Raw genomic sequence first — 12,457 nt, forward strand, 5'->3', positions numbered from 1 at the left:
AAAAGCCACGTGTAAAATTTCATGACATTATGGAATTCCATCGTCGGGAGCTCATTCTGGGGAACCAATCATGGGTGGGGTCGTGCATTGTCATAAAAATGCATTGTCAACCAATCTAACAAAATTTTAGCTTAGTCGGTTGAAGATCTGCTTCAAAATTGAGTTGTAAAATGTTTATCCAAATTAATGTTATTATATTCGATACTTACGTTTTCCGTTAATGGAGGAATCTTGAAAGATTCAAAATCCAGCTCGCAGAGGAAGTCCTTACAACCAGGTGCGATGGTCACCAGCGTTGGCTCCTCAAATGCCAACCAATCCAACTTTAACGGCTCCAGAGCTTATTCGATTACTACAATTATTGAATCGAGGAATCGATTGTTTCGAAAAACGGCTATTGTTAATTTAAGAGCTCTTTAATCAAGATGTATATATTGTGCATTGATTGCAAATATCTCTAAATAACTGGCCATTAATAAACTCAATTTAGTTTCCAAATAAAAAAGGGAACGTCTTTTTTATTTTGTCTGATTTTATTCGTTCTGAATTTGAAAAAAAAAACATTAACTTTAATTAACAAGTCTTTATCTGAGTTAAAATTCTATTTAGGAAATTCAGTGGGAACTTCTATTATTTTTTTGTGTTGCCAACATGATATCTACAATTACCAACAGTGGACGTGGATCACTAGACACTACTATTTCAAATGATATATCGCTAATGACTGAAGTAACCAGCAGAGACACCATTTAACCCTTGACCCTTAATTTGACTTGCATTAACCCCTGATTCACATCATCCATTAATTATTTTAGTCCAGGATGATCTTCATCATGTACCAGCAATAGCCGAAAATCTAGCTGGCTCGCGGCTTCACTCGGGTGGGAATAAAATTTTGAGCTCTTAATTATCCATACTTCCATAGTAATATCATGAATGCGAATGTCTGTTGTGAGCAACAACAATAAAAAGTACAATTGTTTAAATAAAAGAATTTTATTTTCAAAATTTATATTATAAAATATAGACTTAACTCATTTATAGAGCTGGAAAGAGGTGGGAAATAAAATGGTAAAAGCTGTAAACGCGGTCTAAAATATGAACTTAATTGTACCTAAAATTAAGAATAGATAAGTTAATATAGTTTACATCTCCTTTGTGAAGTGGATGACGGAAAGTGCTGTGTCTAACAGATATACAGCGCCTTGTATGACACACAGTGATCCCACGGCCAAACCAACCTGGAAAAAACAAACGAATTATTAGACTAGTTGAATATTTACAAAAATTACCTGACACTGTCCAAGATTTTACTACAAAAAGTAGTACAGATAAACTTTAAATTTTCAAATGTACTTTACTATACTATCTTCATTCCAAGACTCATTGAGGTTGGATTTTAGAATCAGCTTTGTAATGAGATTTAAAAATAATATCGATATCTTACCAATACAGTAATAATAATATAATTAATACTAAAACTATCTAAATTTTTATACAATTTATACAATTGATAGGTAATAAATTTATTTAGTCGTGTAATTTGTATGATGTACTCTGTACATTAAAAAGTTTATTCATTCAATTAGTACCATAATGTACTAACGTGTCCCACTCATGTCATTTCATTTGAACATTAATATAAAGGAAAACACAGTCAATTTCCTCTCACACAACAAGTTTGCAAGATACCTCTTCTGCATTTTTGCTATCAAGTTTTACTAACTCGATTCTGTTACCTACTTCTCGGAGTGGATATGATGGTGATGAGAGGAGGAATACGCCGACAAATGTTCATCACGATCTCAGACATGATCTTAAAGAGCCAGCTCAACCCCAGACAAGTCCCTAGGGAGCCACATTATAGACAGAATCTATATTAGCTCTCTTCTGTTACCTGCTTCTCTGAGGATATGAACTGGTACTGTTGCTCCGCCTGGTATCCTCCCCAGTAGTGCAGGGCTACAGCACCGACCGCGATCCACAGGAACACACCCACAAAGTTCATCACTATCTCGGACAGGGCCCTGAAATCACCATAAACTATAATTAATTTCTCTTTATTATCAGCTATAAACAGTAAGAGTCCTGAAGTGATTAGCTCGCATATTCACCCGCGGTAGCCTATGATTGACCTCGGGTATGCATTATTTTATCAAAATAGACCCAGCGGTTTAGGCGTGAAAGTGTGACAGACAAATTTTGGAATTTATAACATTAATATGGATTTTACTGTCAAATTACTATGAAACTTAGTTGACATTCCGGACATTGGAAAAGTAAAAATACATGTTATTTTGAAAATCCTGCAGAAACGTAGACCGAGAATACACCAGGTTTTCCAACAGATTTTAAGATCTAGTATATAACTGTTCTTACCTCTTATGTTCTGTGGTGCCAAACAGATAAGTGACGACCTGGACGAAGGTGTAGATCAGGTACCCCACGATGACCCCTGACGCCACAATCTCAGCGTCTGGATTCTTCTCCTCATTGAGGTTCCACGTACCCCCCACTCCGAGGAACTCGCCATTGTATCCTGTTCTGTACAGCACCAGGATGATAATGTTTAGCACCTGGAAATCAAAGTGTGTTGTAACATTTTTCAACATTATCGGTGGTCGCAATCAAATTGAAGATTTGTATCATGTTTTGTTTATATTTTCATTGAAAGTCCTCCGAAAAGAGTAGAATCAAAAGAGTAGAGTAGAATATTACAAATTAACCTAGCGGCCCACAAACATTAAATATGTATCAGAAGTCGTAACGGAAACAACAGGAAGGGAGTAGTTAGTCGTAATTAAGCCCAGCCTACAATGAGATTTAATATCACATCAGCATATCCCTGATCAGATACCACTTTGTTGAGAAAACCTGCATTTAAATTAACAGTCAGCATTTAAGAAACTGTACTCGCCAATAAATCTCGTAGATTTTCCAAAGTTCTTAAAACCACTAGCCTCCTAGGAAATACCATCAGGAAGTTATTCATAAAAAAGTTAAAAAATACTTAAAGCAGAAGTATGTTTTGTCACTATCGCACTTAACAAAATTTAGCATTGACAGGACGAGACAAAATAGACTTATACTTTAGCGTCAACTGTGCTTTATCTTTTTTATGAATCACAACAGAATTAGTTTGTGTTGTAAAGGTCTGATATTTTCCAAAAGTGGGATTTTGCCGTCGTTTTCGAGAATAAAACGGGTAAACAGTAATCCATCTCTCACTTAAACTAAACTACAACTATCGAAATACGTTAATTAATTTTATTATTTATTAAACTCAGTCCGCTAGGACGCTCTAGGAATATATGGAAAGTGAAATGTAATTCCTATAAAACATAAACTTCTTTGTAACTCTATACTTTTCCTATTTAAACGCTATAAAATGTTCAATAAATTCATCCTTTCTCTGTTGTCACTTTCCACAATAAGCTTCTCACTTTCCTTCATTTATTTTAATAAAATATGTTTTAACCGCAAAAGCATACGTCATTGTTTAGACGATGAAAGTAGACATTGATGATGAAAATGTGAATGATTTGACCCTATCTGAACTTATCGAGTCATGTGGAGAATAGAAATGGGGAGTTTGATTGATGGGTGACAGACATAATATGTGTGGTCTTCCCATTCATATTCAGACGAATAGATTTGTCTTCATTCTAGACGATGTTAAAGGGAAAGTTGTAAACAATAGGCTCTCTTTAGATGTTATTTATTTGGTTGTAATCTATAAATTTCTCTCGTTGTGTGTTGTGTAAAAGGCGAGACTCCTTCGCGCACTGAGGTAGTACTTTTTTTTACATACAAATTGTTATGAGTTATGTTTGAGTATAGGGTTCCTTCCTTCCTTGAGTGTGTGCTTCCTTCATGCATATAATAATAATAATAATAAACAATCTTTATTTGATAACATTACAGGTACAGATAATATGAACTCTGAAGTCTGTGTTAGTTAGGAACTGTGCTACAGACTTCAGACTTCCCACACTGTTGACACAAATTAAGTTATCAATTAACTTAATTAACTTATATAATAATAAAGCACTTATAAACTACTGATGTCACACACTAATATATATCCTAGTTGGTTACACAACACTTACGAACAACAACTCTTCAACAAATCTTCAGTTGCATCGTAATCCATTGATTTTAATTTTATATAAATAATATATATATATATATATATATATATATATATATATATATATATATATATATATATATATATATATAATATATAGTAGTAAAATAACGTCAGAAACCCATATATTTTCTATGTTTACAGAATGTAAAGTAGAAGTTAGTAACAGCAAAAAAAACTGACGATCTGAGCAAGAAATGTAATAACTAATGACCAATGTTAAATTTTTTACAAACTTGACAATGACTGTCGTGGCGAGGCCATTCACATGGTCAATTCAGAATTGACGAGACAATAGTTTCGAGTCTTGAGATCTTGAATATATAGGAAAAAAGATAATCGGTAAAAAGGAAAGTAAATAGTACAGTATATACACTGCTTAATTCATATAATATTTGTTCCGCACATCGCGAATCAGTGAGTGGAAAGTTGAAACGGTCTTGTCAAATGATATTTTTCTGATTGACCCGGTTCTTGGATAATTATCTTTATATGTATTTGTTATAAAATATAGTTTATCATTGACTTAGTAACCCATAACTCAAGTCTCGAACTTACTATCTTTGGGGCTAGCTCAATCTGTGTGATTTGTCCTAATATAGGTATATATTATTTTTCGCTTATTATGACGTTTTTGCCCAACATTGGGACATCGACAGCTAATAGAAATATTAATTCTATGAATCATTGTGAAAATAAAAGAGTTCACAATAAACACTGAGCGTCGATGTATGTATTTCTAGTAAGTGATAAGGAACTGATAACAGTGTCCTGGTTATCTATCGATTTTCATACAATATATCGGTAAATTATTTAGAAATTCTGACAAAGAAATGTCATTTTTACTCAAAGCTACAAATGATGATGTTGACTGTTCCGAAATCTAGTATTTCACGAAGCAATTTAAAATTATTTTTTATAATGGTACCTACCATTCATAGAATCAAACTTCATTTATATACTATACTAGATGCGCTCCAGGGCTTCGACCCGTGGGAATTTCTGGGTACAAAGTAACCTATCTGTTATTCCAGGTTATATTTTACTCGTGTACCAAATTTCATAACAATCGCTCCAGTAGATTTTGCGTGAAAGAGTAACAAACATTCATACACACACACATCTTTACGAATTTTCGCATTTATCGCAAGTAATTAAATCATATTATTAATTTCTTAGTATAAATTGAAACTGATGATTTATATAATGTTGATTCATAATTATGATGCTTCCTTTATGACCAGGTTTGAGGTTCCTGCTCCTACAGGATAATGGTAATTATTAGATATCCCACTCGTTACTCATGCAGGGTCAGAAGTTAATATAGAGAGCACTAAACTTGCCTTCGGATCACAGAGTAAAATATTTTATAATCATTTACATTCATGAAATACAATAGACAAATGCTTGTTCTCTTGTTTATGTTCCGTGTTGTTCACATACTGTGGTGGGCCAGGATTGGATCTGCATAGCATAGTTCTGTAATACTAATATTACATATGCGAAAATCTGTATGTCTGTTTGCCTGTTCTGCCTTCATGGCTAAACTGCTCGACCTATTTTGATGAAATTTAGTATGCATGTAGTCAAAGGCTGCCGTTCAAGCGTAGGTTACTTTTTAAATCAACCTCCAAAGTGAATGAAAAAAATAGTAAAATCCCTATGACTGCCAGGTATTTAAAGTTTACTCAAAATAAAACGCAGTCTCTGGTCCGCTCTACTCTGAGCCGGCAGCTGACAATTACATAGTTTTAATTGTCATTGCGCCGGCGCAGGAAGCTTTGATTCAAACAGTTTACTTTTCGACATCCGTATCGGATTGCAGTTGTACAACGTTGTTTATGCCAATCGACTATTTCAAATTTGGTAGACAATTGTTCGTCTTGTATAGTTTTGATACGTGTTATAGTTAGCTATATTGTTTTGTGGATGTATTTGTTCGTATAGCTTATGCCAGCTACACACTATCGTCGAACTCGGACAAATAGCCAGCATGAAAACATTCACATCAGAAATAAACTATTGTGATTGAAGACACGAGTACGAAGATATCGAAGACGAAATTTGGATCGATTTAAATATGATCTTTTAAGCTATCATTAATACAGCTTTGAGGAAAATGATTTGATAATAATGAACATACATATTATGATGATAATTCAACGCAACTTGTAGAAAGGAATAGAGATTTATATCTGATCCTATTGTTTAAAGAATTTAACAACTTTTGACAATAAAACAAATTTAATTTTAATTATGAAGCGGTGGTGGTGTAATTGTCAAGACGCCGCCTGTGAATCGTAAGGTCCCAGGTTCGAATCCTACTCGTGCTACATGAGTTTTGTATACCAATCTAACTTATGTATAGTAGTTTTCATCAACCACCACTTGCTTCCGGTGAAGGAAAACAACACCTGCACACTGGTTGATTATTAACTTGTGTGTGAAATGGAGAAGGCAATAGTAAACCACTCCATTAATAGTGCTAAGGAAGTTGTGTGTGTTTAATTCTACGTAACGATCACGACCCATGACAGACATGAGGAAATCCGACTATGAAGAAAAAACAAATTTGGACCCTAAACAATTGCTATTACAAGCTGAACATAACCCTAAAATCTAAATAATACTACTTATCGAAATCATTTACTGCAATGTAATTTATATGCATTAGACCATCATAGCTACCACTATATTGTAAAGTAATGAAGCGAATCGATCACGTAGCAGAAGATAATGGCACAATGGTCAGAACCAAGGCAAATGAGATTTATTGTTCTGATCCCAAAGGAGCTAACCTTGGCTGCATCTAGAGGATTATCTTCATCATGCCGTGAATAGATAATGTGAAGAATTTCGCAGACAGCATTGTTTAACCTGTGATACATCTGCATAGCTCAAGTCGATTAAAAACAGTAGATTTTTGTTGAATTCGAAGTATCTTTGTAAACATATAATTACATATGAACATATTTTTTATTAGCTTAAAATAAGTTCATTATGTACTTACATATAAACTATTTTTTTATTGTATTATCTAAAATATTTGTATGTTTACGAAGTACCTTCCTCGATTTCTAGAATAAACACTTGTTTATGTCATTGTACTTATTATTATAGTTTTATATATTGCTTGCAGCCTTTGTATGTAATAATAATGCAATCTTTGATACTAGATATATATCTTGTAAAGGTATGGAATGGAAGATTTTACTGGCGGACAATTAAAAAAAATTAAATGTACAGTTGTCCAAGAACCTCTATCTGTGGTAATAGTGGCTAACTTGTAATTAATTTTTGTTATTAAATATACATTTAATAGAAAATAAATCCGATAAAATATTGTCAAAGAGAATGTACGTGCCAATAGTCTGACTATTAAGGATGCCGAAGACCGTGAAAAGTGGAGAAGTAAAAACAGGAAAAGCTTTACGTCTGAGGAATCTCATCCTCGGAAAACCGCTCAGACGAGAAAGAGAGACAAAATCCGATAAAAGGGAGTGCCAACTAGCAAGAGTACAGTCAACAGCACATCAAGTTACCCTGCATGAACCTCTGTGTCGCGGTAATAGCGGCGAATTTGCAATGAAATATAGTAGGTTGATGTGCTGTTGACTGTACCTTCTGTTGCAATGTTTAAGAACAAACATCACTATCTGTTATCAATTACAGCGTTAGTCATGAACACACTACAACGCCATCACGGCATGACTAAGTTTATGAGTAATTTTAAGTATGTCATTTAAACTACTGGTATCCCGGCAATGTTACTTCCGATAGACTTTCGCAAATAGATAAACACCCGGATTAAAAAAAAAATAAGACAAAGTATTTAAAAATATAGGTACTCGTATTTTCTTATCTCTAAATAAATAAATAAATACGGACAAATCACACAGTTTGTTATCCCTAAAGTAAGTTCGAGACTTGTGTTATGGGTTACTAACTTAACGATACTATATTCTATAACATATACATATATAGATAAACATCCAAGACCCAGGTCAATCTGAAAAAGATCATTTTCCATGTTGACCTGACCGGGGTTCGAACCCGGAACCTCCAGTGTAGCAGTCCGGCGTGATGACCATTAGGCCACAGAGGTCGTCTATTTTAAGTCTTGCACAACAATCCTATTAATATTATAAATGCGATGTATATGTTTGTTATATTATTGCTTGTATGTTGGTTATTCTTTTAGATTGTTATGAAATTTGGTACACGGGTAGAATATAACCTGGAATAACGCGTAGGGTACTGTTTATCCCGAAATTCCCACGGGAGCGGAGCCCTAAGGACCAGCTAGTAAATTATAAAATCACCATATTTACTGCAATGTAGTCCTATTGCATATAAGCAGTATCGGAAACCATAACCCTGGACATACTGAACTAACCTAATGTTAGCAATGTAATGAGGTGCGTAGAGTAAAATTAGGTCACGGATGATGATCATAAAATGTGAATTGGTAAACATAAAAATTACACAAAGATTCCTTCTATCTTAACGTTTGTTCTGTTAGACGATTTCCAACTTTTAATAAACCAACGTAAAAAGTTGATGTCGTTTCATATTAAAATAATAAGCGGCTATATCGTCGAGGTGTGGCATTATCAACACTGGTATCGAATGGGGCCGCGCTAATCTCTGAGAAATATGAAATATGTGGACTTTAATTGCATTTTCCACGGTCTACAAAATCATAATTTATTCTGTTCTGTTCAGACCCTTTATCAATATTGTTTTCTTTATTGTTATTATCCTTTTTGTTTTGATCACCTAGTCGTTATGATCACCTAGTATCGATAAATACTTCGATCAAACTGTTATCTTACATGACATCATTGTGATCGTGACCACTTTTAAAGGTTTTAACTTTTTACAAGTACATAATAAGTAATTCAAAAATAAGACAAATAAATTAGTCATTGAATTGTTCATAAATTATTTTGTAATATTATTCCTATTCATGTTGTTTCTGAATTAAAAATTACTGCTTATGGTTTTACCTATAAAAAGACTAATGATTTTCTTAGTAGGCTATGATTCATCACTGATGATGAGCCTACAACAAGGAATATTAATTTCGATGTAACATCTGAGTACTTATTAGAAATAAATACTGAAATGTTGTTTTTGTGAAGCATTTACAAATGCCGTGAAATTTTGACAAAAAGACACTGTTTCATAGTTGTTGCTCTCGTTTCATCTAGTCGCACTATGTGCATAATCGATTTAATCAAAAATCGTTTGAAGATACTCACAATCTTTAGCGCTTTCACGACTATCGTCGCGATCGTCTGAATCGAGACCATTTTCACTCGTTTCTTTTGCACTTATTTCAATTTTTGCACTTTTTCCACTGGAACTCCTTTGTTTTAGGTCCGTTTTTGTTCGGATTCCGGCCGTCACTAGACGAACAACATTATCTATATTATCAGTTGAAGCCGGGTTATCTTATCTTGTACACAGAATTTGTAGGACAGGTTGCAATGTACCTGTTCTTTTAAAAATACTATGACACATTTCGTAGGCCTTTTCGTACACATATTATTTGTTTGCGCAAGTTATCTCTTCTTACGATATTTGCTGGTAAATTAACAGCTTCTTATAGTCTAAGTATATTAGCTGCACAGATATAAACTATTGACCCAGTCACTGAAAAAAAATTTTGTTTCATATTATAAAATACAGCAGGAACAGTTACCACTATAGTTACTGTATTTGGCAAAATATTAAAATTCTACGCCTACGAATAAAATATTGTTGCATATACGGAAAGCCGTATTTCATTTTGCCCTTAAGGGCTACACAAAGGGCCCCGAAGTAGGCCAATAGTACACACTTGTGTGCCAAATACCACCGCGTTCACCTGACCTGGACCAAATCGCATTTTCACAACTATAATTATAACATGGATTGACATGTTATTTATCGTTACGGGTAAGGTTTTATATTTAGCGTACTATCAGATTATACTATGAAATTAGAAATCTACATTGTCTTTACTATAATCTTTAACTGCGCAAGAAAAAAGTGTACCTCACAGTTTCGGAACACCTGAGATGACAAACCAGTTGTAGTAGAACCAACCACGTCGCATGTAGAAATAAATTCGCTACACTAGTAATGTAATCGAGTTACAAAATTTGACATTTTTGTTGTTTTAATTCTTATGGATTTAGCAACAGTCCTATTGTTTCGATTCTCGTCTAGTCAGATGCGGATATTAAGCAAACATTGGAAATTAAAGTTTAACTTGACGGTTATATTTATTGAGTTTTGTACTTGATTGTATATACTGAAATTCAATGTTCACATTAACTTGGCGTATGGTGCCGCCCTAGAATAAGACAATTTCATATCCTCCCCTGAATATCGTACGAGACGACTGAAACTTATATAACTAAACAACAATAGCATTCCCAAGGAGGGTTAACATCAGGAAGGCGACCGGTTGTACAATCGGAATGTTCAATCGGAAGGTTATATTTACTGATATTTACTTTGAATTCTATCCGTAGTAAATAATTATTTATTTATTAATCCATTTAACAATAATTTCAGGAGCTCGGCCTGGATATCACCGATGAACAGATCGCAGAAATGGAAGCAGCGATACACGACATCGACTTTGAGTCTGCAGCAGAACATGAAAAGAAAGTGCGCCACGACGTCATGGCACACGTCCACACTTTAGCTGAGAGATGCCCTCATGCTGCTCCGATCATCCACCTCGGAGCGACTTCGTGCTACGTCGGAGACAACACTGATCTGATCACCATGAAGCATGGATTGGATCTGCTGTTGCCGAGGCTAGCTGCCATCATAAGTCAACTGTCTCAATTTGCTGATGAACATAAGTAAGTTATTTCGTTACAAGTTTTTGCTTGGTGATGTTGTTTCACCTTATCACCTCGGTGAGGGATCTACATATAAACAGCCCTAATTAACCATCTTGGAATGACTGCAGCGACAGAAAGCCTTAACTTTCTTCATAGTCGTATTATTCATGTCTGAGGGTCGTTGTCATTACGCGACTTTTAGCACTATTAATGGAGTAGTTTGGCTACACTTTGGCTGCACTCTGGTTGATTTTTTATTATATTTTGTAACAAGATGATAAAAAGTCAACCAGAGTGTTCGAAAAGAGCGTAGCCAGCTGTCCTACTTTTCTGATAAAAACAATTGGGTTTTTTTCGCTTCTCAGGTCCCTACCAATGCTGGGATTTACTCACCTACAACCTGCGCAGCTTACTACAGTAGGAAAAAGAGCTACGCTGTGGTTAAGTGACCTCTTGATGGATGAGCGTGCGCTCTCCCGGGCCAGAGATGATCTGCGATTCCGAGGAGTCAAAGGCACTACTGGTACCCAAGCTTCCTTTATGCAACTCTTCAAAGGTGACGGTGAAAAGGTACGAGCTCTTGACAAAAGAGTTGCGGAACTAGCCGGATTTGACAAACGTTACATAGTTACTGGACAAACTTATTCCAGGAAAGTAGATTTAGAAGTAATATCTGCCCTATCAAGTCTTGGAGCAACGGTCCATAAAATGTGCTCTGATATCCGTCTGCTTGCTTCTCGTAAAGAGTTGGAAGAGCCTTTCGAAGCTTCTCAAATTGGCTCCAGCGCCATGCCGTATAAAAGAAACCCAATGAGATCCGAGCGGTGCTGTGCGCTGGCTCGTCATTTAATTACGTTGCATTCAAATGCTGCCAATACCCACGCAGTTCAATGGTTAGAACGAACTCTCGATGACTCAGCTAACCGTCGTATTACGCTGGCAGAGGCCTTCCTTACAGCTGATGCTACTTTGATTACGTTACTTAATATCTGTCAAGGATTAGTGGTGTACCCCAAGGTGATAGCTAGATATATTACCCAAGAGCTGCCATTTATGGCAACCGAGAATATCATCATGGCAATGGTACAAGCTGGAGGTGATCGCCAAGTATGCCATGAGAAGATAAGGGTGCTTTCTCATGAAGCCGGAGCTCAAGTCAAGCAACATGGTAAAGATAATGATTTGATTGAACGCGTGAAAAACGATTCCTATTTTGCTCCAGTAATACCACAGTTGGATAAAATTCTTGATGCTTCAACATTCATTGGGCGTGCACCTGATCAAGTTTCTGAATTCATTGAAGAAGAAGTTCAGCCAGTTTTATCTAAATATCAAAACACTCTTTCTGAGGTTCAGAAACCAGTTGCTTTGAATATATAATTTATGTAACTTTTGCTTATATTTTTCAATAGGTAAATACACAGCACTAGATATAAATGTTTCGTTTTATTTAAGTACCCGT

The 12,457-nt window shown here is 35.1% G+C and overlaps 2 protein-coding genes across 2 annotated transcripts in view; one reads left to right on the forward strand and one right to left on the reverse strand.

The window, feature by feature from the left end:
- Ssk (Snakeskin) overlaps window positions 1-9,568 on the reverse strand; it is a 31,611-nt gene extending 22,043 nt beyond the window's left edge. Inside the window, exons 1-5 of the mRNA XM_053751356.1 lie at window positions 9,415-9,568; window positions 2,380-2,576; window positions 1,898-2,027; window positions 1,150-1,241; window positions 210-330 (exon numbers count right to left, since the gene is read on the reverse strand). Coding sequence (XP_053607331.1) covers window positions 210-330; window positions 1,150-1,241; window positions 1,898-2,027; window positions 2,380-2,576; window positions 9,415-9,465 — 591 coding nt within the window. The 5' untranslated portion in view covers window positions 9,466-9,568. The remainder of the gene's footprint in view (window positions 1-209; window positions 331-1,149; window positions 1,242-1,897; window positions 2,028-2,379; window positions 2,577-9,414) is intronic.
- Adsl (Adenylosuccinate lyase) overlaps window positions 1-12,432 on the forward strand; it is a 35,344-nt gene extending 22,912 nt beyond the window's left edge. The window contains exons 2-3 of the mRNA XM_053751355.2: window positions 10,718-11,013; window positions 11,361-12,432. Coding sequence (XP_053607330.1) covers window positions 10,718-11,013; window positions 11,361-12,375 — 1,311 coding nt within the window. The 3' untranslated portion in view covers window positions 12,376-12,432. The remainder of the gene's footprint in view (window positions 1-10,717; window positions 11,014-11,360) is intronic.
- Window positions 12,433-12,457: the final 25 nt, after the last annotated feature.

This window comes from Plodia interpunctella, chromosome 11 (assembly GCF_027563975.2).
Source record: "Plodia interpunctella isolate USDA-ARS_2022_Savannah chromosome 11, ilPloInte3.2, whole genome shotgun sequence".
NCBI classification, from domain to species: Eukaryota; Metazoa; Arthropoda; class Insecta; order Lepidoptera; family Pyralidae; genus Plodia; species Plodia interpunctella.